This window comes from Myodes glareolus, chromosome 18 (assembly GCF_982192425.1).
Source record: "Myodes glareolus chromosome 18, mMyoGla1.1, whole genome shotgun sequence".
NCBI lineage: Eukaryota > Metazoa > Chordata > Mammalia > Rodentia > Cricetidae > Myodes > Myodes glareolus.
Window position 1 is genome coordinate 68,582,503 of NC_142043.1, and position 27,064 is coordinate 68,609,566.

At 43.3% G+C, this 27,064-nt stretch overlaps 3 protein-coding genes across 4 annotated transcripts in view; 2 read left to right on the top strand and 1 right to left on the bottom strand.

Moving 5' to 3' along the window:
* The window catches only part of LOC146890884 (HLA class II histocompatibility antigen, DO beta chain-like), a 295,550-nt gene that overhangs the window by 35,943 nt on the left and 232,543 nt on the right, over positions 1 to 27,064 (top strand). The gene's annotated exons all lie outside the window — the stretch shown is intronic.
* Positions 499 to 7,924, top strand: LOC148119198 (H-2 class II histocompatibility antigen, A-D beta chain-like). Of its 2 annotated transcripts, none has more exons than XM_087898441.1 (6): positions 499 to 658; positions 1,920 to 2,192; positions 3,157 to 3,438; positions 6,531 to 6,641; positions 7,077 to 7,100; positions 7,582 to 7,924. In XM_087898441.1, exons 1-6 carry the CDS (start codon positions 568 to 570, stop codon positions 7,593 to 7,595), a joined length of 795 nt encoding a protein of 264 aa, XP_087754567.1. In that variant the 5' UTR covers positions 499 to 567; the 3' UTR covers positions 7,596 to 7,924. The 2 variants fall into 2 exon arrangements, with proteins under 2 accessions (XP_087754567.1, XP_087754568.1); XM_087898442.1 differs by having other exon boundaries at positions 549 to 658; positions 1,831 to 2,192.
* Positions 17,974 to 26,567, bottom strand: LOC148119199 (H-2 class II histocompatibility antigen, A-U alpha chain-like). Its single transcript, XM_087898446.1, has 5 exons — positions 26,409 to 26,567; positions 23,036 to 23,284; positions 22,349 to 22,630; positions 21,929 to 22,103; positions 17,974 to 21,765 (listed from the first exon to the last, which is right to left on the bottom strand). The coding sequence occupies exons 1-4, from the start codon at positions 26,491 to 26,493 to the stop codon at positions 21,949 to 21,951; spliced, it is 771 nt and encodes a 256-aa protein (XP_087754572.1). The 5' UTR covers positions 26,494 to 26,567; the 3' UTR covers positions 17,974 to 21,765; positions 21,929 to 21,948.

Consider the following 27,064-nt stretch of genomic DNA (forward strand, 5'->3'; position numbering starts at 1 on the left):
GTGCACAGGAAGATCTAGGTGTATAGCACACGGAGCATGGTTTACAAAGAGAATCCCAAGATTAGAAAGAGGTTCAGTGACTTGTTGACTCCCAAGAACTCTGTTTCCTCACCTGAGGCTCCTCAGTGTCAGACATAACAAAGGACAATCTCTGTCTGCTAATACATGGTTTCTATTAATTCCCTACTAACCACCTCCCAAGTAAAAGAACAGTAGTTTTTAAATAACTCTCCCAAAGTTGTCTATACTTGACTTGCTTTTCTCTTTGGTTCTTTAAGCCCAAAACACAGGCAGTCTGCAGTTTGGACAGCTTTACCCTGTAACTGAGAGGAATTGTCACCTCAAATATTCATTCAGTGGGGATTCATGAAGATACAGACCTTGCACAACATAGAGAACCTTCGTAAATAATGTCTGCCCAGAGACAGATGACACATTTCAGCTTGGGTGCTGATTGGTTCCTCTCCTGGGACTAACCCCAATAGTAGAGGCATCTACAGATTTCTGCTCTCTGAAGGGGCACAGCAGGTGTGCGTCCTGGTGGCTGCCATTACCTTTTTCTTTGAGATGGCTGTGCAGGTCCCGAGCCTCCTTCTTGCTGCCGCTGTGGTGCTGATGGTGCTAAGTGGCCCGGGCACCGAGGGCAGAGACTCCCCAAGTAAGTATGAGGCAGGGCTCTCCAGAGCCAGCACTCTGGGGAACTGACTCTGAGGGACCCTGGGGTTGCTGGGATGTGTGTGTGTGGGATAAGACAACTTATAAGAATCTTTTGTCATAGATTTCCTTTCTCTAAAGAGAGGGCGAGGCTACATTCTCATTTTGTGTTCTAATATTGAAGTTAGGATGGTGCCCACTGCACAGGCCAAACCTGGCATATAAAAGTAGGAGGAGACAGAGTTTAAATCAGATACTAAGGACAAATGGAAGCTTGAACAGAACAGGACACCTGCGTTGGTAAATCAAATTTCTGAGAAAAAGTTAAGCAGAGACGGGGAGCGCTTTATATACTTCATATAGAGCCCTCCCCCACAAACGCCTGTGCACAGTGGTGACTTCCTTTTTGCTGTTATACTTAAGATGCTTGGCTGAGTGACCAAGCAGGCAGTCCCCAGAAATTACTTGCTTTGCCGCTGGGCTCTTTCAGTGAATAAACGATTTTCGGGTTGGGGGGGTCAGGGTTGCCGGAGACAACCTCATGTGTTTCGGTTGGGGTAGCAGAAACAGCCGAATATTCTATTTTTCTTTTGGTCATTGTTTTTATTAGTTCGTTGAGAACTTTGTACAATGTATTTTGATCAGATTCACTGCACTTTCAACTCCACCGAGACCCACCCTCCCTCTCTAGCCCCACCCAATTCTGAATATTCTTTTAATTTTTTTTTAAATATAGCAAGTTCATTTGTGCTTTCAGGGAATATCTATATTTTATTTTATTATCTGTCTGTCTATCTATTATCTATCTATCTATCTATCTATCTATCTATCTATCTATCTATCTATCTATCTATCTATCTATCTATCCATCTATCCGGTTTTTCGAAACAAGATTTTGCTGTAGCTTTGGAGCCTGTCCTGGAACTTGCTCTTGTAGGCCAAGCTGGCCTCGAACTCACAGAGTTCCTTCTGCCCCTGACTCCCGCTGGGATTAAAGGCGTGCGCCACCATCTCCAGGCCTGCCCGGGAATATTCTTTCTGGAGGAGCTCCGTTTTCTACACTCACTCTTCTTTATGAGGATGAAAACATCTGTGAGGTGCCCCTCAGATCCGTGCAGGCTGGATCTTCACGGGAGAATTCCGATCTCTCTAAGTCACCCTTCCCCACTTCCCAAGTCCCTAGAGACCGCGTTGTCCCAGCCTCTTGGAGTCCGGGGGTTCTCCGCTCCCTCCGCCTGCCCAGTACTGACCGCATCCGTCCGCAGGAGATTTCGTGATGCAGTTAGTGAGCCACTGCTATTACACCAACGGGACGCAGCACATAAGGCTTGTGTCGAGCTACGTCTACAACCAGGAGGAGGTCGTGCGCTTCGACAGTGACGTGGGCGAGTTCCGCGCAGTGACCGAGCTGGGGCGGACGGACGCCGAGTACTTCAACAGCCAGAAGGACTATCTGGAGCAGAAGCGGGCCGCGGTGGACACGGTGTGCAGACACAACTATGAGCAGCCGGCTTCCCTCACCTCTTTGCGGCGGCTTGGTGAGGGCAGGGCGGGACCCGCAGCTGCATGGGCCGGAGGGGACTTCGCAGTTAGTTTCCAGTGTGAGGAACTGCCACAGCCTCCTCCCTGTGAGTCTTCTTGGAGTCTCCCTCTTTCCTCTCATTTGCCCTTTGCCGTGTGTCCTGTGAGGCCCAACTCTCACTCAAGCAGAATTCCATAGGCGTTGTCTTCCTTGACTCACTTCCACTTCAGCATACTCCCTGATACTCCGAGAGCATCTTAAACATGAGACCGTTTAAAGGGTCGTGTTAGTCATCCTGTTCAAATTTAATACTGTACATTGCAACTGTATGAACGATTAACTCAAAGATTGCTATGGTTTTCTAAGTAACCTTGTTACTCAACCGAAACAGTCTACTGTTCAGTCTCATTGGCAGTTAATTCCTCATAGCAAAGGAAAGCAGTGATGGCAATGATAATCAATGCACTGAACTGGAAAGAAAATGGAGGTGGGAGGGAGAAATGAGAGAATACAGTACATTCTCAATTCATGAAATGCAGTAAGTGTGTACGCTGTTTTCATACTGAAGTGAAAAAATCACACAGAGAGCTGGTTTCTGAGGGAGTGGGCACGATCTATAAAGTCAGTCAGGAAAGACTACTGACTGTACATGACAGTCTGAGGAGATCAAGGAAGTGAAGTGCTGGAGTTATTTTTGCATTTTTCTTCAAAAATTTTGAACTTGAAGTCATAATATTTCTTTTTTTTTTGTCTTACTACATTTTGTGTTATATAAGAGCAGGGCTACTGAGTCTTATTTTCCCAGTGTTCGTTATGTTTTTATTTGTGGAGTGGATCTTCACTCAGTGTTAGAGCCCAGGCATTCCCATCAGCCTCTTCCTCATGGGGACTCTCCATGTGGCCCCCCCATCTCGTCTACTGATTCCCTGCCTATGGTGCCCCCCAACTCACTCACCATCTTTTCTCATCTGTTCTCCCAGAGCAGCCCAAGGTGGTCGTCTCCCTGTCTAGGACGGAGGCCCTCAACCACCACAACACACTGGTCTGCTCAGTGACAGATTTCTATCCGGCCCAGATCAAAGTGCGCTGGTTCCGGAATGGCCAGGAGGAGACAGCGGGAGTCGTGTCCACGAAGCTCATTAAGAACGGGGACTGGACCTACCAGATTATGGTCATGCTGGAGATGACCCCTCAGCGGGGAGACGTCTACACCTGCCACGTGGAGCACCCCAGCCTGCAGAGCCCCATCACTGTGGAGTGGTGTAAGGGAAACTTTTATTTTTATTTCATTGTGGGACCCTCATGACATGGGATTTTAGCTGTTATCTCATCCCTCCAATGCCAGCCACCCTGTCACTTGTCCGGTAAGTCTGATTCTAACACTGAGCTGAAAAGTAGAAGAAACCATATTTCTTGCCTCATAGTAAGGACATCAAGAGAACCGTGACCTAATAGTCTTTCCTGACAGTAGTTCTGGGAGAACACTACATGCATTGCAGCCCTGGGAACTTATCCCTAACATTCAGATGAGTTGACAGTGATAGCTAGTGCCTGCATATTTTGGCTCAAAGTTATAGATATGTCTGTGAGATGCAAACTTAGCCCTGCCCCTCACTGCCTTGTTCTAGATCTCTCAGCTGGCCACCCTTACTCCTCCTCCTCACCACTGTAGTCATATCTTCTGGGTCATCCTTACATCCAGAACAGAGAACCGGGTTCTTCATTGCATGTGGACTTTTCTTTTCCACCTGCCAGTTCTCAAATAACTAGCACACAGACAGTATTAATTATGAATGCTCGGCTGCCAGTTTTCAAATAAACAACATGAAAATTTAATATTAATTATAAATGCTTGGCTGTTAGCTCAGGTTTATTATTAACTAACTTTTATAACTTAAATTAACCCATTTCTATCAATCTACATTATGCCACATGGCATTACCTCTCTTTCATCTTTTACCCCATTTCTTCTCTGTGTCTGGCTGGTGACTCCTCTGACTCCCACCTTCTTCCCAGTGTCCTAAGTCTGGTTCTCCCACCTAACGTTATCCTGTCTCCTATGGAACTAGTCAGCTTCTCTAGTAAACCAATCACAGTAACATAGTAAAAAGGAGTATTCCAAATTTTCCCCTTTTTTGTCTAAATAAAAAGTAAGGTTTTAACATTAAGATAGTAAAATTATATTCAACAAAACACTTATCAAGTAAGAATTACAGTAACAATATCCAATCCATTTGTATTTGGCAAAATTAAAGAAAATATTATTTATGTTATCTTTGTTAGTCTAAAGATTTATACCTAATTTACCTTTTATCATAACTAAGGATAACTTTGATTATCTAGTCTTCAACTCCATCAACATCCAAAAGGGTGAAATATTACCTAATAACATGAACATATGGCTGCTTAGACAATCATCCAAAGTTCTCCTGTAATGTTGGGGGCATTAATCTTTGGCCTACAGGCCTAGTATATCTGATAGACTTTTCTGAGAAGCAGAGAAATTTGAAGTACTGTCCTATTTTGTCTTCACAAAGTTTGGTAGTCACTTTCTTTTGAGAATGTGGGTATTGTTTTTTTTTCCAGACTGTTTCCTGTTGTTTGGGGGTATTGGCATCTTTGGGGAAACCTTGAGAAAATCGGGATAATTGTTAAGTCTTGACTGGAGTATTCTATGAGGTGGAATAATCTTAGTCAGCAGCCTGGAAGCTGTTCTGAATGCTGAATCACCTGCACCATGCATTGTTATTGATATCTGGCCCCTTTGTCCTGAAAATACATAAACTTTTTTATTTTTTGAGATAGGGTTTCTCTTTGTAACAACCCTAACTTTCCTGTAATTAGCTCTTATAGACCAGTCTGGCCTTGAACTCACAGAGATCCACCTGCCTCTGCCTTCTGAGTGCTGGGATTAAAGGTGTGCAACCACCACCTGATTAAAATACATAAACTTTTAAAGGTAACATACATACCTGCATTAATACAAGTATAGACATGCATTGTACACAAGTCAGTCAAAGATGATTTTTTGTTTTGAGCAGGTAAAATATACATCATGTTTCTTGTAGTTCTAGGTTTATTTCTTTATGCTTGTAGGCAGGATTTTCAGGGGATCTTCTCTAATAAACCTGATCATCTTTAACTTGGAATGAATCCAGTCTCTCATTTCTTGTGGAAATGAAAGCATAACTTCTCTCTCAAAGCAACACACCTTTTGACTTGATATTTTTGAAATATATAGGTTGATTTAATTTAGCAGTTCCTATAATCCATTGTTTCTTAGTTATTGTTTGTTCATTAGCAATCAAAAATTTGAAGACAGTATAATAACATACAGGATTCAGATTCTCTGTGTATTTTCCACATTTACATGGCTTTTTTCTTTTATATTACTTAACTCCCTTTTCAAGAAACTTTATTATTTTAAAACTATATGCATATATATACATAAAAAGAGTAAAGACAGTCATATATATATGACAGTCTATACCATTTTTCTTTTTCTTTCCTAAGCTTTTGTACATTTTTAAACACACTGTAACCCATTTAGAGTTTTTTTTCTATCTGAATCTGTTCTTACTGAACATCTGTAACCTTTTCTGTCTGTATGAGCAAAATTCCAAACCCAACATGCAGCATGCTGGTGGAGCTTGTGCTGTCAGCTCAAGCTCACTGCAGCAGGTAATCAACACCTCTCTGTATCGTGGTTCATGTGAGAGACTGTGGGAACCTACCATGTGTCTTAGCTCATGGTGTGCAGGCAGCTGAGAGATGCATCTCTGTATTAAGGCTGGAATGAGAGACACGAGACTAGGAAGCTGCATTGGCTCCATTTTGTGTTTAGAAACCCCCCCTTTTTTTTTAAGCTTTCTCATGTCTTATATGGAAGTGGGTTTCACCATGTTGGAACACTATTTGTAGGCAGACTTCCCCTCCCCCACTTGTCAGTTCCTATATAACTGACACACAAACATAATATTAATTATAAATGTTTGACTGATAGCTCAGACTTATTACTAATGAGCTCTTACAACTTAAATTAACCCATTTCTATTAATCTACATTCTGCTATATAGCATTACCTCTTTTTCATCTTGAACCTTCTGCTTTCTCTCCATGTCTTGCTGGAGACTCCTCTGACTCTGCCCTCTTTCTTCTCAGTGGCCTTAGTCTGGTTCCCCCACCTAATATCATCCTGTCTACCTATTGATCAGTCAGCTTCTTTAGTAAACCAATCACAGTGACACAGTGTAAAGGAATATTTCACACTTTACTTTCTACAACTCTGACTGGACTTTAGGTTCTCAGTCAGAGTTTGTGGGGACAGAGCTGACACCCAGGCTCTGCTCCCCAGGCGCACAGTCCGAGTCTGCCCAGAGCAAGATGCTGAGCGGCATCGGGGGCTTCGTGCTGGGGCTGATCTTCCTTGGGCTGGGTCTTTTCGTCCGTCACAGGAGCCAGAAAGGTGAGGACTCTGGGGACACTGGGGGTGGTGGGCAGTGCTGAGGGGAGAAGCTGGGCTGAGGGGGAGGAGCTGTGCTGAGAGGAGGAGCTGAGCTGGGGTGGGAGGACCCAGAAGACCCCAGGGGAGACACTGGACTTTGCAGGTTGTGTGACTGTGCCACAGAGCCATAGTGGAGTACATTCTGGGACTTCTGTCATTGTCCACCACTGTCGTACTGCCTCCTTTCCAGAAGCTTCCACCACTGAGAGAGAATGGGACTTGCTTTCCCTCCTTCTGGTGGTAGCTTCATCCATTTAATCCACTAAGATGCTCAGGGTCTTAGTGAACTCATGATGAGAATAACTTCAGCTAAGCTGCAGGTTCTATTGCCCCTGGACTGTGTGAGAGAGCCCCTGTTTTTATAACAAGACGTTTCTTTGTGACTTCCTTTTGCAGGACCTCGTGGGCCTCCTGCAGCAGGTAATATTTCAACCTTTATCTGAGGAGGGTGTATGCAATGGCATGGGTTTGAGGGAAGGGCATGAATTGGTGTGCCTGACGAAGTCTTAATTCATAGTCTGTCTCTGCTGCGGGATTCAGAGTGCCACAACTGGTGTCACAGCCAGTGTCTGTAGGAAACTACAGAGGTTGTTCCTGAGCAGGAGTTGGCCACCATTACTTGAGTGGCATATTAGTGGAGCCTGAGCCATGCCTTGAGTTTAGACACTGAGATGGTGCCTCACACTGGAGTCCATGACCTTCGATGTTAATGGTGACTGGAAGATACTAATAGTCCTGCAGAGGAGATGAATTCCTCCAACTTACCAGAAATATTGGATACTTCATGTTCCTTGGGAGGGTTGCCTGGACACCAGCTTTCTTTGTCTAACTCTGTAGGATCCAGAAGAAATGTCAGACATCTCCAGGGTTCCTTGAGTGACCACTCTCTTTGTCTCCACAGGGCTCCTACAATGATTTGTAGTGCTTTGACTGAGTTGGCTGCCATATTGTAAGACATGCCTGTTCCTGTCCCAAATTCCCATCTTTGCCAGCCTGCCTATTCCTCTCTGATTCACAGTCTAACATGGTACCAGTACTCTCACATACTCAGCTCATGTGATTCCTGACTCCCCAAGACACTGTCTTTGGCTCTGGTTCTGGGCTGATTCCAGAGACCATCTGTGTGCTGCAGCAGGATCTACTCAGACCCCTAGGCTTTCTGTTTTTGATGTCCTACACAGGTTTCTGAAGAGATGCCCTGAAAACATTTGGCTCTTTTTCATAATTAAACATATTCTGAATTATGTGTATCCTGAACATCCTTAACTGGTGGGTGGAAGCAGTGTGGGGCAAAGTGATCCAGGAAAACTGTGGGCTGGAAATAGAGGATTCTACTACAAAGGCAATCAGAAGCATCCTGGGCTCCAAATAAAGATGGGATGAAAAGACACGCACTTGCTGTCACATCTTCATGGCTGGTTCTTTTGCTCTTTAGTGTCCTGTTCTCACACCACCACACCTGTTTCAGGTTGGTGAGGACAGAGCAACTAAACATGGTAGAATTGTTGGGTGATGGATGCCATGACCTCTCATTACAGGTGTCCCATATGTGTCCTGTGAAGTCACATTGGTTAAGGCTCACTTTCATTTTTTAAAGATTTCATTCAACAATAAAAGTATTTTTGTGGTTACAAATGATTAAATGGAAACTTTTATAATTTAATAAAATTTACTAAAAAAAAAACAAAAAAAAACCAAAATATCAAAAAAACAAAACAAAAAAAAAACCCAACTTAAACCTATTTTGTTGATGTTGTAAGGAAGCTGGGACTGGTTTCAGAAGTGATTGGGTACCTGAGACTGATGGGAGTTGTCTCTCCTTACCTCTGTCTACTTCTCCTTTCACTGCATCTCCTTGTCTATGTGTCTCTATGTTCTCTTCATTTTTGTCTCTGCTTTCTCTCATGTCTGTTTCATCGCACCAAGCCTTTCCTCTCTATTTTTTCTGTCTACACCTTTGCCATGGTCTGATTTTGCTCTTTTTCTCTGTGTTTCTTTCGCATTTCTGTTTACTATATCACTCCTACTACATGGAATCTTATCCATCTTTCCATGTATATTTCTCTTGTATGTTTTGACAATTCTAGGGAAACCCTTACTGACCAATCCTGGACAACTTACACAATGCTGAAAAATATTATCATATCCTTAAGGATGTAAACAGCTGGCATTGTGTTCATCCCTTTTATTAGGCGAATGAATTTCCAGAGCCTCAGCCTGGTGGAGTGCCTAGATCTCCAGATCCCCTCATAGCAGGGGTGGGAGAGGAAAATAGGTGGTTTGGTTTTTAAGACTTGTGACGGTTTATGTTGATAGTAAATTTGAAGACCTATCTCTGGGCATATGTGTGAAGGCTTTCTAGATTAGATTGAGGTGAGAAAACCCACCTTAAATGGGATGAGGTCCTAGTCAGGAGAAAACTTGACCTTTAATCTCTCTTTACTTCACAATGGACCTCCCATCCTGCCACCACGCCCATCATAATGAGCTGTTCCTTCTTGAACTGTAAGTCAAAGTAAACCCCAGACTCCTGTTGCTCCTTTTAAGTATTTTGGCAGATCAATGAGAAAAATAGCTAATCTAAATTATTAATAGCTGAGGCACCTGTGGTCCTTGGTCTCCTCATTGGAAATGCCAGCTCATATGTGAAACATTACGCAAGCACATGATGTCATTGCTGAGCTGAAATTCTTAAAGAACAGGGCTCCTACCACTTGTGAGCATTGTGACCTAGTGATTCTAGTTCTACACACTGTGGCCTCTTTGATGTGGTTTCAGCCCTGTGAGTTAGAGCATAACTTTAGGCTTTTCTTTCAATAACACAAGTGAACATATCTCTGAGATCATGGAAGACCACACCTCTGAGGAATATACCCTCACTCACACACTTTGTCTAAAGAAATGTTAGCAGGATTTCCATTCTCTGGATCAGGTCAGAATGGGGAGCAGCCCTTTGTATCTTCTGTGATTCAGGTTGTAATGTAGGTCGTCAGCCAGGGGCCCTATGGGTGTACAGACTGCACATAAAGTTCTGCTTCCTGAGGTCATAGTCTTGTGTTTTTCCAGAACAAGATGTTCACCCAATAACACATGCAGTGATGATAGAGGCCAGTAAAGATCCTCTGGATCTGCAATTACACACAATTGTGAGCCACTATGTGAGTACTGGAAACCTAGCTCAGCTTCCTGCCAGCACAGCCAGAGCTCCTAGTTTGTGAGCATCTCTCCAGCTCCCAGATAGAAGTTTTGCCATCATCCTTGGTGATCATTGTGGCTTACAGTACAAGACACAGTCGGTGTTGTCCTCTTTACCAAACTGATCAAAAGGACCACTGGTGTGGGAAGTCCTTCTTTCTATTTGTTGCTCTTATTGGTTAATGAATAAATAAACTGCTTTGGCCTATAGCAAGGCAGAACTTAGCTAGGTGGGGAAAACTAAACTGAATGCTGGGAGCAAAAAGGCAGAGTCAAGAGAAGTCATGTAGCCCCACCGGAGACAGACACCGGAACTTTACCCAGTAAGCCATAGCCTCATGGCTATACACAGATGAATAGAAATGGGTTAATATAAGATATGAGTTAGTTAGAAATACGCTTAAGCTATTGGCCAAACAGTATTGCAAATAATATAGTTTCTGTGTGATTATTTTGGGAGTCTGGGCAGCCGGGAAAAGTGGCCTCTCACAACAGACTTCTTTCCTCTTGGGGAAATGGGAACAATTTCTTCTGATTTTTCAAAGATCCCCCAGTTTCTATAGAAAGGACATTGCTTTTGATCTTGCAAAGGAAGAAATCAGGACTGGGGAATAATCAGAGTTTAGGGAGACATAGAGGTATGCTCTTTCTAGTTGAAACACAAAGAGGAGAGTAGGAGAATACATTCTAAGACATGCTTACAGTTCAGCACTATCACACTATAGGGTTGGGTCCTGACAGTTATACAGAAACAACTATTTATTGCAATTCATTGGTCAGTATGATGTTTAATTGATAGCTTAATAAGCAGCAAATAGAATATTTACAAACACTTTTGCTAAGAAATAAAACTATGCCGTAGTAGGCACATAAGTTGGAGGACAGCATATGAGTGATTATAAAACAAAGAATGGTCTGGTTTGTGCATTTATCCTTTAATAACATCACTGTGAATCTCAGGAGGCAGAAGCAAAAGAATCTCTATGAGTTTGAGGCCAGCTTGGAATATATAGAGAGTTCTAATAAAGCCAGGGCTACACAGTGAGACCTTATCTCAAACAAACTAGCATCAGTGTATATTTTGACCAGTAGTGGTCATCAATTTTGTATAAACATCTAAAAATTTCCCAGGCTACTCTACTATTAAGTGGGCATCAGGCAATTAGAACTAGCAAACGGGGATTCAAAGAAGTGTAGCATGTCCACATTGTCTCCTGCTGCCAGGAACGTGGTGTCATCACTGTAATGAGAGTGTTGAGGTGTTAGAAGCTCCACAGCCCAAGACTCTTGAATGAACTAATTATTCTTTACTGAATTAAGCCACTGAGATTTACTTGCTATTGTGAACTAAGAATTATTGCAGGATGATTTTTTTCCTTCCCAATTATCCTGGAATATTTCAATTTAGGGGAGAGCTAATAGTTGAGTCAAATTCATAAAAGAGAATATTATCTACCACCTAACATAATTAGTTTTTCTGTATTATAAGAACATTTGAGATTTGATCTTATAATTTTCAAAAAAACAGTGAACTGCTATTAATGACAGACAGCATGATATCTAATGGAGTTCTAGAAACTACTCTTTTAATCTAACCAAAACTTCACAACCTTTGATTGACATCTCTCCTTTTCTCTTCCCTTCCTTCCCACCCTCTGCCCTGGGAGTCACCATTATCTGCTCCTCCACTTTTGACTGTTTTTAAGGTTCCATGTGTGAGCTCACACAGTACTGTCTTTCTGTGCCTGCTTATTTCATTCTCCATGTGCCCTTCAGGCTCATCTGTGTTGCTGCAAATGACAGCTCTCACACATGTATACACACACCCCACATCACAATTTGCTTTAAGTTCATGGAAATTTAGGGTGTTTCCATGTGTTAGCTAGTGATATACTGATAGTTTTGTATGTATTCTCACAAGCAGAATTGCTGGATTATATGAAAGTTTTATTTAAATTTTAGATGGTGAATTTTCAAAAGCATTTATGTGTGTGCTTTCTTCCACATGACTGAGTGTGTTTCTGCAGTAGGTGCTGTGCTGTCTACACACATTCCTCTAAGGAACCAAAGCATTTGCTCATTCTTTTCTGCTCCCCTGGAACTGCCCTAGGCAATGAGAGTTGCCTCATTGGATTTTGTTCCACTGATTAGGGTGTAAAGATCCAGAACCTTTCTCAAGTTTGGGCAGCCTCAGCTATCTGTGGTTTAGACCATGAACATTTTGTGGCAGAAATCAGTCCACCTTCTAAAGCCCATGCTTGAATTCATGACTCAACTTATGAAATCTATCAGTTACTACAGTCAGTTAAATATATGAATCTGTGTCTTACATATGGCTGAAGTCTCTCACTCCCCTTCTTAGATGAAGCCATTGACATTTCCAGCCTTCTTTCTCTTCTCCTTTGTACTTCCATGTTAAATTTCTGCCCTTTTAGTCCTACCAGCTGGAAAAAAAATGATTATTATTTTACAATACCACTGACTCACTCAATGCCTTTGGTTTTTCATAGATCTGTAATTGTGAGGTATTTTGAATACCTATTTTCTGACTGATGGTTGCATATTACTATGTCATAATACAAATCAACTTCCAATAAATTATGTGTTAAGTATAAGTAAATTTATATACTCTCACAACCAAAAGTATTTTTTATCATTTCTGCCTGCCTGTGATTTGAAAAATGTGCACATTATTAATTGAAAATATTTTCTTTTAAGGCTTTCTTATTTTTATTTCACTTTTTAATATGATTGAGTAATTTGCATCTGTCTGTACAACACATGTGTGCAGTGCCCAAGGAAGTCAGTCTGCTCTAACTGGAATTATCAAAGGTTGTGATCCACTGTGTGGGTGCTAAGAACCAAAACTGGGCCCTCTGTAAGAAGAACACAGGCTCTTAACCACTGAGCCATCTCTCCAGTTCCCAACATTTTACATTCTTTTTAATTATTAGAATTATTATAAATATCTATTTCTTTTTATTTTTTATGTATTTGTGTGTGTGCCTGACTATATCTGTGTGCCACATGGATACAGGATCCTGCAGAGGTCAGAAGAGGGTGTGCATTCTCTGGAACTGGAGTTATAGACAACTGTGCACTGCTATGTGGATGCTCTAGAAGAGCAGCTAGCCAGCGCTTGTAACTGCTCACAACTTCTCTTTAGCCTCCATTCTCTTCTCTCCATCCCATCTTTTCTCCAACATTCCTGGTTTCACAATTGCTGATTGTATAAACTACTTTTCTGTTGCTCTAATAAAACACCATGATCAAGGCAACTTATAGAAGGATTCTTTATTAACCAATGGTAATAAAACATATTCACAGCATACAGAGGGGAATCCCACATCACTTCCCCTTTCCTGTCTAAATAAAAAGGAAGGTTTTTAATTTTAACACAGTAAAATTACATACAACAAAACAGGTATCAAGCAAAAATTACAGTTACAATATTTATATCTGCTTTATGCTTTATCATAACTAAGGAAAACTATAACTATCTATTCCATCTATTCCATCAAAGACTCCAGAAGGATATAATAATACCTAAATAAACAGGAAGTGCATTGCTAGCAACCTCCAAAATCTAGAATTGACAGAGACTTCTCACTACCAGGACAGTTACCCAAAGTTCTTCTGTAACATTCTTCTAGGATCCATCTTCAGCCTACAGGCCCATAGTATCCAGCAGACTTTTCCATGAAGCAGGAATTTTCAACGACAGTTCTGCCTATATTGGCAATTTGTCAGTAACTTTCTTCTGTGTCCTGTGGAATGTCTGGCAGTTTCCTCTGTGAAACAGGAACCCTAAAGAACAATACCATCTTGTGGAATGTTCAGCAGTCATTTTTCTGTGGGCCCTGTATGTCCAGTTCATACAGCATAGCACTGAGCAGTTCAGGAAAGAGCAGTTTCTTGCCAAATGGCTAACAAATTTCAAAAGGAGCCTCTTTGATGCCCAGCATCCTCTTGAAGTAGATTGGTGCTGCCAGGAGCAGATGTCTGTCATTGTCATGAAAAGTCCTAAGCTCTTCAAACATTTTAAATGCCATATTCCATAGGTTTTTGAAAGCTTTGAAGATTATTTAACTGAAATATATCTTTATACGTCTAGAAAACCTAACGAACATGACTACAAGCTTGACTATTATAAAGGACTATTAATCTGTAATTTTAATTATACATTACATTTTAAAGTGAGCTGCACAAGCATAATACCTTAATTAAGAGAAGAAATACACATATAATGAAGTTGACCTTAAATTTATATCAATAAACCAAGATCCATATGAATGCAAAGTATTCATCTCTATAGCATATCCCCCTTTACATGTAAACAAACATTTTTAAACAATCATTTAGGGAATTTGGGCTTAGTTCTCTCCAAACTGCTTCCTACTTTTTGTTTGGCAAGGTATTTTCTTTTGGGGGATTCAGAGAGACCTTTCAGGGGGGTCTTGGTCCACCAAACCACATTAGTCTGGAAAGAATCCACAGATTATCATTCTACGTGGAAACAAAAGAATAACTTCTTTTCCAAAGCAACATATCCTTAGACCCAAATTTTGAAGTTAAGATATCTTTAAAATACATATGTTGATTTAGCTTAGCAGTCCATATAATGAAATGTCTATACCTAGCTCATTCACAGTAAAAAAAATTTAAAGAAAACACAATAATATGCATAATCCAGACTCTCTGTGCATTTTCCATCTTTACATAGTTCATTTTTATATACTCTATTACTTTTTCTACAAGTTTAATATTTATTTTATTATCTTTACTCCTGTAATCTACGACTGTCTGTCCTCTTTTATGTTATAACGGTTTATATTCTTTTTCCTCTCTCTTCCTCAAGCCTACACAAATTTATCCAACACTGTGACCCATTTAGAGGTCTTTCCTATTTGAATCTGTCTTTATTGCATACCTGTAATCTTTTTTTGACCAGGAGCACTTTTTAAAATGCTAAGTGGTATGGCTAGGACTAAAGCTGCTTAGCCTTTCGGCTCCACCCACTTCAACATAGTGAAGGTCTTTTCAGCCCCAGCTCTGCAAGCCATGCTCACAGCCCCATTTTCAGGCACATATAGGGTCCATGTTGACATTAATCAAGTTGTAGCACTTTGCTCACAATCTCTATTTAAATGCTCCTTCTCCAAAAGAGCCAGAGGTCATTCTGCCAGCATGAACCAGGAAACCCCCCCCCTTTTTTTAAAAAAGAATCTGCATAGCTTTTGCTGTCAGTGCTGAATTGGGAAGATTTCTCTTAAAGGAGCCACAACACCCCTGTTTGCTGCCGGCAAACTGAGCTCATCCAGAAAAAAAATGTGGCTACCAAGAAGCTGCGCTAAACTCTTGTGTGTGTGTCTAGAGTTTCTTTTCAATATTTCTCAGGTTTTTATGTGGATGTAGTTACCCATGTTGGTGCCAATTTGTTGCTGGAGGCTGCTCATTTGTTTCTTGGCCACCCAGACCCAAAATAATCACACAGAAGCTGTATTATTAAACCACTGCTTGGCCAATTATTCTAGCATATTCCTAGTTAACTCTTACATCTTGAATTAACCAATTTCTATTATTTTGTATATCACCACATGGCTGTGGCTTACTGGGTAAAGTTCCAACATCTGTCTCCTCTGGCAGCTACGCGGCATCTCACTGACTCTGCCTACTCTATCTATATACATTTTCCAGCATGGCTAAATTCTGTTAAACCATTGGCCAAAAGCAGCTTCTTTATTAACCAATGACAATAAAACATATTCATAGCATACAGGGATGAATCCCACATCAGGCATGGACAGAAAAGCCCTCATGTTTCATAACAACCCTCAGTGTCTTCCTAGTGCTAATCATGTAGTCAGCAATTATGGGGCAGCACAGCAGAGACAGAGGTGAGATACTTAAAACAACTTCAGTGGCACAAATGCTCAAGCCAGGTAGCATCACCCTCAAGAGTGAGTCTTGGACATTAGGAGAGTCTGGGATACACATCTGTTGGCCCAGTTACTCTGGAAGTGTTTTACTTAGGGGACATTGGAGACAGTGTGTCTAGTGGAGGACACAGCACCCAGAGCTGCTGCTGAAGATTCTAAACTGCTTTGGTTCTCTGGGAGTTTGATTTTACAGGTCCATGTCCCCTTCACCAGGAGGAATGGAGGGGTACAAGGCTGAGGGTGAGGTATCTTAGGGGATTTGGTGAGCTACTTGGGCTAATTTGCCTTGGCCATCCTATAAATGCACTTCTCTGCCTCCAGCAGCCTTTTGAGATGCAGGGAACCTATGTGGCATCTATCCCAGCTTTACTTACCAGGTGAGGTACTGACATCTTTGTCTGACTTCTGAAAGTCTGTGGTTCCTGTTCCCTCTCTTGTGCCCACTAGTTCTAACCTGAAGTGAAGAACACATATTTGGTTCATTTCAGGTATTTACACCATTGTGCTTTTTAAAAATGCGCTTGTAACCAGCTTCTGTTGTAGGAATCTAGCAGAGACTCTGTATCTGGGGGAGACATTAGAATGAACAGCTGTTTTCTAGAAGGACTTTGATCTTGAAGAATCCTTGTGGTGAACAGTAAAGAATCTTTGTTTCCATGATTTGTAGAATTGTTTTACTGAAGGGGCATTGCAGCCTTGACATCACTTTGGTAACAAGATGCCTTAGGCACACTTGAACCTCTTGTATTATTGTGTATTACAAACAATACACAGTAAAGGACAAAAGTTATAAGGGCATGAGATGTTTTCCTTTAGTTTAGATGAGAGACCTTGGTATGAAGAAACTCTTTACCAAAATAAAAAAAAACTTTTTATTTTTTTTACAATACAAAGTCAATAAATATACCTTTGTATTGTTGTTCAAGGTTCAGTCCATCAGAGGAGCTTGCCCTTCCTGCTGCCACACAGGCCTTAAACTTTCATTTTGGAGTGACCTCTTTCTTTGACTGACCCATGAGACATCGAACACTCTGACAGGCCTCCTTTTCCTTTCCTGCCTTGAGAATTCTTAATGTGAGAACAGAGGAAATGCATTTCATCACCTTCACAAATTTAAAGTTTTTATAGCACATATTATTCTAATAGATATCTGCATGTTTTATGGAAATTCAAAACACAGTCATAGTCATGCACCACATGGAAAAGTTTTGATTAACAATGGGGCACATATGCAGCTGTGGACCTATAGGATTCTGTCATCTCAGCTTGGTGAGTGAGCTCTGTCATTTCTCCTGCCACTGTGATAGAAACCTGACAGTAGGAAGAGAGGGAGGGAGAAAGGAAGGGAGGAAGAGAGGGAGAGTGAGAAGGAGGGGTAGGTTTACTTTGGCTCACAATTGGAGGAGGCACATTTCATCATGATGGGGGTTCAGAGGGAACATGAAATGGTCAGTCACATTACATCAGGATGCAGAGAAAGATGAAGGCTGACTTACTTTCTTCTTTGGCCCAGTCCACAAAACGTTTCTGCCTATATTCAGGTTGACTCTTACCACTTCATCCAATGTCTCTGGTAATGCCCTCACAGACTCACCTAGATGATCCCAAAACGTTTTGACTTTTTATAACATTTAAAAACTTTTATTATTTTTGAGATTCAAAATTAAGATTAATTAAAAGGTTATGGTAAAATGAATGTAGTTCTTTTTTCTTTTCTGCTTTTTGTTTGTTTGTTTTGTTTTCTTTGACAGGTCCTTCCTACATAACTGGCTTGTGTTATGTAGACCAGGTTGACCTTAGACTTGTGAGGACTCCTATGCTCAGTCTCTGGGATGCTGGGATTACTGTTGTGTGCCCCATGTCTTACAGCAAGTGTACATTGAGGAAGATTTCACACCCTGCCTCCCTTGTACCTGACTAGAGACAATGGCAGTGATCTGGCTTGGGAATGAAAAGAAGAGAAAAAGTTCAACCTTGGCTAAGATTCCTGAGCATTCTGAGGCTGTATTTGCTTGTTTCTGTGTCACTGTCATGGGATTATATGACTCTGGCTCCAGTGAGTTCCAAAATGAAAGACAGAAAAAACACACACAAAACAAAAACCAGTAACTTGCGGCGCGCTTCCTGACCAGCAGGAATGAACGGCCACGAAATCGAGATTCCTTCCCTTATCATGTCTTTATTCAGAGCCACTCGGTTGAGGAAAATTGGGGGAAGGGAAGAGAGAGAAAAGACAGAGAGAGGAAGAGCAAGGGAGAGAGGAAGAGAGAGAGCAGGAAGAGAGCGCAGGGACAAGAGAGAGATTAGAGAGAGCGAAAAACCCAAAGGCAGCTGCTTTTCTAGGGTGAGAGGCTCGAATGCTGATTGGTTGATGCCATTCTGCTAGGGCCCAAGACCACAGGACAGGTCAGGGAACCAAGTCTCTGAAATGCAAAACAAGGCCCCAAGCACACTGGCCTGCATGGCAGCATCAAAGGATTTGTATACCTCCAGGCTGTAGGACCGCTGGCACTATCTCGCCAAGGCAACATCCTGGCGGCTCCTAACAGCTCCTCCTTTTTTTGTTTTTAAGAGCAATAAGGCAAAACTATTTCCCAATCTGGTCCCCACCTCATGATGTGTGGACCGATTAAAGAAAAGAAAAGCAAGACACACCCTTCCCGTGCAATGGGACAACTACTTCCCTGGGAGTGCTAGAGCTGTATCTGCACACCCTCTGCCTATGCATACCTTCCTCTGTGCCGTGGGACTATCTGGTCCCTAGAGGGTGCAAAGGCTATGCATGGCTAATTGCCTATGAGCTCTTTAAGGCTGAGAGCCAAACTTGGGGTGAGGATACACATTCCAAGGCTGCCAAGGCCTGTGCCACAAAGACCTTGTCCCTCCTCACTTGGGCTAGCAGGTGGCACACACAATCAGAGACATACAGCACTTCCACCTAGACACACCATGCCAGGAATATCTCTGTTCCCACCCAATCCTAAGGAAGGAGAAAAGGCAGAATAGAGTCAGTCAGAAAATTGTTAAGAGATAAGAGGTTGCACAGGGTGCTGCTCAAGTTGATGGTGTGAAACAGCTGCTCTTGACACCGCCCAGAGGGTCATCTCTGCTGCCTCCACATGAATCTTCCCTTGCAGCATCCTTCATTTCTCTGGTCAGTCTTGCTGGCACCCAGATGTATGTCAGCATTCCTAGAAAAACATAAACAAAACTCTTCTCCCAAATTAACAATTAAGAGTACTAAAAACTCAGTGTAAAAATTCAGCACAATCAGTACTGGAAGTAGGCTGGTTTTGAACTTAGAGACCTGTAGGTCTCTGTTTCAAAGAGCAAATCTTGTTTGCCCGTGCCATTACAGCAGGCCTTAGAATTAGACGGAATTGCTTTCAAACAGAGCATGTCTGTCTGCTGCTGTTTTTCCAGCAATATTTTGAATCAAAAATTAAGTGTAAAGAGTGCAAGAGAAATCCTTTCTCTGGGGGAAGCTGTCACTGCTAGTCCCCCTCTTTTGTCTAAAACCAAACAGTTGTGAGCTACCATGTGGTCACTGGGAATTGAACTTGCAACCTCAGGAAGAGCAGGCAGTGCTCTTAACCTCTGAGCCATCTCTCCAGGCCCCATTCAGATGGAAAAACCAAAACCGTTGCCAAGGCAATTGATCCGCCTTTGTCGCCTAGGAAACAGGCAAACTGACTGTAGCTGCTCTTTGCTTTAAAAGAATACGGTACTGCCTGCTTGCTGCGTCTAAACCTTGATTGCGCTTTTATTATGATAATTACGACCGGTCCTGCCTGAAGTCTTTGAGGGAAAATGGGCGTCGACAGTCTTGTCTGGCTACTTCCGGCTGTAAAGGGACAGATGTGGTAATTTGGGGGATAAATGTTTCTTTCTGACTGAATTTTTGGCGGCCGCGGCTGTGATGGTGGCGGCAGCAGCGGCGGCATTGGGGACGGCGGCGGCGGTTGCGACAGCTCCTCCTCTGAGGCACGGCCCACTGTGGCGCGGCTCCGCCTCTGGCGCGCGGTGCGCTTTGGTCTTATGGACCTTGTCGAACGCCGTAGAAGCTTTCCCGGTCTGCATAGAAAACTCACCCTGGCTGCCGCTGCCCCAGTCAAGGACGTGTGCAGCCTGCCTTTGGCACATTTAGAATGGCCCAAACAAAGGCATGGCCCCGCCCTGGGCCGTGCATGTTCCGCTGGCGCGCCGGTTTATCCGGTACCATGCTCCCTGTACCCTGAATGTGCCCGACCATGTTGCTATGGAAACGCGGCTCAGAGTTTGGCCCCTCTCTGTCTTTAGCGTAGCTGCTGCTCACCCTGCAGCTTCTGCCTCAGTCAGGGCAAGTTTGCTCAGGTGCAGAAAAAGTCCTCCGAAAACCGCAGCCCCGCCAAAAGGCCGGGACACGTAGCCTCTGATGTCACCTGGACTTAAGCCCGCCTATGTCGCCACAGCGACCTGGCTTTTCGTAGATGCCTCTGCAGACTCCAGCAAACCCCCGCCAGCATCTGGTTAGCATGGCCACGCCTCCCGGATGAGTTAACACTCACCAGTGCAGTTCTGCATCTCCCTCCTGAGTAGCTAGGACTGCAGGCTGTGCCACCGCACCTGGCCATTTCCCTGTCCCTAGTCAGGCGTCACCACTCATAGGTGGGGCCGGCGGCCGCCAGCACTCCCCGCTCAATCCAGCAGCCTGTCTTTCTCAATCAAAATTAAAGTTTTCTGTACATGAGAGCCAAAGACTGAGCTCTCTTATCAAAATTAGGCGGAAATCACCTCCAAAAGCTCTGTGGCTCTTTAAGAACAGGGAAGGCAGTCCTTAAACAAGATCAAGCCCGCCTCCCTACGAGACTGTTGCCCCCAGTCTCTATCAGCGAGTACGCAGGTGGAGGGATGGACGGAGAGGGGGCGGAAGCCGCGGTCTCCCATACCCCATCACCCTCATAGTCCCACCTTTAGTTACCTCGCTTTTCTGGCTGCTGTTTTCTCAAGCTCCTCCTGCATTGAACTTATGGGGTTTTTCTTCCCCGTTGCTTTTAGTACCTTCTTTCAGATACCTTTTCTTTGATTCTTTCTATTTTCTTTTCTTTTTAGGCCTATACTTTTTCCATTCTTTTTCCTCGCCTTTATCTGGAGGATTTAACTGACGTCACTCACCGCTCCACGCGTAGGGTTCTGAAACTCGGCTCTCTCCTCCTGGTGTAAGATCTCTGGGTTTTCCCGGGTATTCTGGCACCAGTTGTGGCGCGCTTCCTGACCAGCAGGAATGAACGGCCACGAAATCGAGATTCCTTCCCTTATCATGTCTTTATTCAGAGCCACTCGGTTGAGGAAAATTGGGGGAAGGGAAGAGAGAGAAAAGACAGAGAGAGGAAGAGCAAGGGAGAGAGGAAGAGAGAGAGCAGAAAGAGAGCGCAGGGACAAGAGAGAGATTAGAGAGAGCGAAAAACCCAAAGGCAGCTGCTTTTCTAGGGTGAGAGGCTCGAATGCTGATTGGTTGATGCCATTCTGCTAGGGCCCAAGGCCACAGGACAGGTCAGGGAACCAAGTCCCTGAAATGCAAAACAAGGCCCCAAGCACACTGGCCTGCATGGCAGCATCAAAGGATTTGTATACCTCCAGGCTGTAGGACCGCTGGCACTATCTCGCCAAGGCGACATCCTGGCGGCTTCTAACAGTAACTGACTTACAAAAGGTGATTTCTTGGTTTTGTGGAGCTACTGAATCAGGGCCATTGAGAGATTCTACAGTAGATATGATTTAAAAGATGCCAAAAAACAAAACTCAGGGGAGAATTCTGAGCATATGTGAGCTTTGGGGGGGGCTAGCCTCAAGTACAAGAGAAAAAGTGAGATGGAGGACACTCGGGGAAGACAACATGATGAATTGGGCCAGGGAACACACTGACCCAGGTCATCCAGCACACCACGTCTGCCCTGCAGAGGATCACACACCTGCAACAGAACAGACAGGAGAGGGATGTGTTCCTGAGGTCCTGAGTTATGATCATGTCACTGCACAATTCTCCAACAATGTTCCAACCGTGTTTTCACCCGTCTCCCCTTCCCTTGCTCCCACTGTGTGGTGGCTTCAGCTCCCACAAACATAAACCCTCACCTTCCTCTCCAGGGTGGGGCTCATAAGGGCCCTGGGTGTCTGGAGGAGCCACCTGATCGCAGGCCTTGAATGATGAAGATGGTGCCCACCACGATGCCCACGATGCCCATGGACAACCCCAGGGCACAGACCACAGTCTCCGTCAGCTCTGACATGGGGGCTGGAATCTCAGGTTCTGGAAAAGTGAAGATTTTGGAGTCAGAAGGGGGCACATTCATGTACATGTATGTAATAGGGCCCGTGTGTGGAGGGAAGTCAATCCACGCAGACTTTGAGGCTGGGCTTGTGGAAGAACATGAAGTCTGCCATAGAAAGTCTTTAAAAATGGAAAATGAGTTTGGCCACCAGAGCCAGAAGACAGGCTGTTCTAGAGATGACAAAGAACAAGAACATACAGAAGCAGGGAGAACCCACACGTACCCCAGTGTTTCAGCACCGGCTCCTCCAGGCCCCAGTGCTCCACCTTACAGTCATAGACCTCATCGTCAGAAGGAATGAAGGTGAGGTAAGACATCCTGTGGAAGGAATAGTCACGGTTGACAAAGAAGCTGGTCTCATAAACTCCTTCTGTGACTGACTTGCTGTTTCTCAACCATGTGATGTTGACCACAGGAGGGAAGATCTTATCCACGAAGCAGATGAGGGTGTTGGGCTGACCCAGCAGCACAGGGGCCTTGGGGAACACGGTCACCTCAGGAACCTCTGGAAAGGAAATGGCCTAGATGTGAGTGGCTCATAGGAGTTTCTCTCCCTGATGCTCTGCACTGTCTAATCAGGGAGTTCTTTCAGCAAGTCTTGCACACATGACGGTCAAGGAGCCCAAGCTTCCCTTCTGCTTGAAGTTAATGTGTGCTACATTCATTTTATCCCTGTGCCCTTCTCTCTCGGGTGTTAAGAAATCTGTTGGGGCTTCTACAAGATTCAAGGAGTGCATTGTGGAACAAAGAGTTTTATATTTCATGGAATATGTGATTTGTAAGAAGAGAGAGGATGAGGGCTTGGGGATAAGGAGATCTGGGCGTGCCTTGGAAAGGGCAGGATTTTATAGAGCAATGGATCACGTTCCCCACCAGGGAAGGGAGAGAGGAGCAGGGTCTGAGCACGTACTGTTGGTAGCTGGGGTAGAATTGGTTCTCTGAATCATGACATTCAAGCTCTGTTTTGCTACAGCTATAGTTTGCAGTCCACCTTGTGGGTCAAAGCTTGTCAGTTGGCCAAATTCAGGAATCCTCCAGACAGTCTCCTTCTTATCTGAGTCCACGTAGAACAACTCATCACCATCAAATTCAAATGTGTACTGGCCGTTGGGTTGATGAGACTGATAGAAGCTTAAACCATAGGAGCCAATGTGGTCAGCTGGTGAATTCAGGAGGAAATTGGAAAACAGGGAAAATGGAAAACAGGAAGAAAAAGGAATGCTATTAAACAAAATGATAGGAAAAAACTTTTAAAAATAGCACAAGCTTCATTTTTTTCTTTGATACATTTCCATCATTTATTCCTCCCTACCCCTCTCAGTGTTGGTTATGGTCCAGTTTTTTCCTTTATGACTTGTGGGACAGAATGTCATATGTTTGATTTCTGCTGTCCTGAGTGTGTTGATCAGTGTCTGGTCTGCTGACAGCCTAAGCCAAGTAGCTCACAACTGAATGGAAGAAAAATCTCAGGGATTTAGCTTTCTTTTCAAAGTCTCAGTCAGTTTATGTCCTTCTCTTGTTAAGTTTTGTGTCTAATTGATTTTCCATAAATTAATAACATATATATTACATTTTGTTTCTCTTCAAAAAAGGACATCTTCCACAAAAGGAACCTTTCTCATTTTTTAAACAAAAGGAAAAGCATATAGAATCCTATAGAAAGAAAACCAGGACAACATTATGTGGAAACTGTTATATCTAAAGTTCCTTCATTTTACATGTGAGGAATCACAGGACAGTTTTTTTTTATCTCTTCTGAGTAAAAGAAATAGATACTTTATTAGATTTTTACACTTCTGTCATCCCTACCTCTTACTTTTTCCAAATCAACACTGGTGTTCACTGCTCCTCTGGTTCTTCCTTTCGAAGCATAGCCATCTTGGTTGGCCTTATCAGTGCCCCCCTCCACAACACCACACCTCCCCATCAATCTTTCTTATCCTTTATTAGTAAATCTTCTTGACTTCTTTTCCAAATATGGTTGTATACAGCCTTTGCTTTAGTGGAAACTTGTCCTGGGTGACAAATGGTACTGAGATCACCGCACTGCCCTGCTATTACAATTTTGGCCTCAGTTGGACCCACTGTCCTCAACAATGCCTTTTTTGCTTCCTGATATTAATTTGCACCCATCACCACTAAGTATGCTTTCTAGGATCAGGACAGACACTTCCTAGGGGCAAGCATCAGGTTTTGTATGCTTCAATACCCACATCTTAACTTATGAAACACTTTACAAAGGGGAACATTGAATGATTATTGCTAATTTTATGGTCCATGGTGTGAAGAACCAAAAATGTGAGTCTATTTCCACCTTGCCTGAAGGTCAGAGAGTTTTAGCTTGTTCAAAGTTGTTGCCAACAACTATGGCTACACACCCTAACCTAGGATATGATTACTTGGTTCTTTTGACATTAAGATGGCCTATACAGGTAGTTCCACTCGACCTTGACCAATGGTCCAGATATTCAAGCATACTTCTGCTCCTTCCTTTGAAATAGGAGGTTTGACCTTAGGAGTGGCTGCCTCCAGGATACTTTGGTCTAGTGTGGGTTGATGACTTAAACAACAGAATGCTTTTCTCATGAATTAATGACTGGATGACTGGAAGTATTGAAGCAAGTAACTGTTCCAGTTGCCCTTTGTATCATGTTAAAACAGTCTTTTGTCTTCTTTCCCCTGTTATATTGGGGAAGTCTATGGAAAATTAAATGCAGGTAGATTTCGGTATTCACTGGAACTCCCTCCTGGTACTTATCCCGTGTTTTCTGTTTTATTATCTTCACTCACATCTTTGTTCTCTTTACTTATTTTCTAAGCCCTATGCCCCTACTCTTGTAAGTGGTATTTTTGTTGAAGCTGGTCTCCAACACCATGGAGACTCTGAAAATGACTGACAGGTGTCAGAATCATGTGAAGTCAGGGTCAGGGATAACCAATGCTGCACTAGGACTTAATCAGTCCCATACATTTAGTTTTGGGGCCCTTCCTTGATGAAAATACTGAAAGTCATATTTTATATATAAGACAAATGTAATATAGACTGAATTAAAATCAAGACATTTTCTTAGACCTTGAAATTTCACTTTTTTTTCTTCTAAATTCAAAGGAAATGGGTTCACAGTTCTGTGGTTTCTCAGAACTGTGCCCACTGTACCTGCTCAAACCTGAAAAAAAAAAAAAGAAATGGGGACAAAGGAGCCAAACTCACTGGAGAAGCGGGTGAGACTTCTGCCTCCCAACAGAACTGGAATGAGAGCAGCCATGGTTCACAGGTCGCTCGACCCCTTTCACTTCCTGTTTCAAACATTTGACTTTTCAACCGACATTTTACAGAGCTACTATTAACATCTGTAAAATGTCTCAGAGTTAAGGAGGGATTCTGGAAGAGGACAAGGGATGTACACAGAGTGTGGAGAGAGGTGGGCAACACAGGCCAAGGGGCCACAGTCTCCTTTATCTTGTGTTTGCCTATGTTCCTGCTGTAGAACATCAGTAGATGAGGTGCTAGAACAGGCAGCCTATATTCCTTACTTTGCTACAAAAATATGAATCTATATCTGGAATGGGAACAAGTGAAAATTGACACTAAAAAGCATTTGCTAATGAATTAAGTAGTAAAAGTTTCATTATGTAGCCCAAGCTGTCCATGAACTCACAATCCTCCTACTTCAGCACCTAAGCACTGAGTTACCGGTGAGCACTCCCACCCCCAGCCTGGGTTTCACTGTTTTTAAAGTACATCTACATATTTATTTGCCTTGATCACTTGTGAGAACATACGAGGAAACCAAGATTCAGGAGGATTGTCCGGAAGGATAGTGACCCCTTCTCTCACCTCCCACCATGGCCAGCTCCTAGCATGGAGAGTATAGACCCCAACACAAGGGAAGCGTTTTCCATACATCTATATACATGATTCATGGAACTCATTTCCTTAGGATACACTCCAGGAGACGGGTATGAAGGTCTTCAGAAACTATCAGAGAAATTTGAGAGTAATAGTTCATGAAATGTTAATAATGAAAAATCATCCATTCGTGGAAACACCTCCAAGTTTTGAAACAGCCCTGCCTATCACAGACCCCTCCACACTTCCCTTACTGGATCCACTATTAGAATCATGGCTTGATGAGCACAGCTCGCCAACAGAGCCTCCTGAAGTCGGGGTCACACAGTTGTTAAACCGCCCAATATTGAGGATTTATATTTTAGCCAATTTGTATTTTCTTCTTTCGATTTCCCATTTCCCGGCTCCAGGCATCCTCAGCCGTGCAACTCACCCTTAACGTCGAATTCACCCCCACAGGGGCTGAGCACGGTGGTCAGGGCGAGGATCCCCAGAACCAGAGCTCTGCTGGGCCTCATCCTCTTCCCTGGTGGTCTCAGCTGCTGCTGTTCTGAGTCCTCAAGAGATTGTGAGGATCCAACCAAGGAGGTCTGACTGCAAACCAAACGCCAGACCCAATCAGAAAATTCCATCGTGATGACGTCGCAGTCTCCAGGTGCAGAGCTTGTACTGAGAGGCCTGGAGAACGCGAAGGGGAACTCTCATTCCTCAGCAGCCTTTGCTTAGCATGGACCTGAAGGGGATGCCCTGGGAAGGAGGGAGGTTCAGTCAGACTTTCTCCTGTGCATATGTGCACGACTGGCAAGAGAGGAGGGGATTTCTGAAAAGCCTCATGGATAGGTGAACGATAATAATGATGTTATTTAGAATTTTCTGGGCTGTACTGTCCAGGAGTCTCCCCTGAATTTCTTTCTTTCCTGTGGCTTCCCCATCCCTGACACCCAGCCACTTTTTCAGGATCGCATACACGAGCTAGCTGTTTTTTCTTTATTTCTTCTCATAGTGTGTACAGAACACTCCAGATTGTAGCTGATCACCGATCCAAGGGGTCCCCACAGACGGTGGCTGGTCAATGCCTTTGCTCTTTCC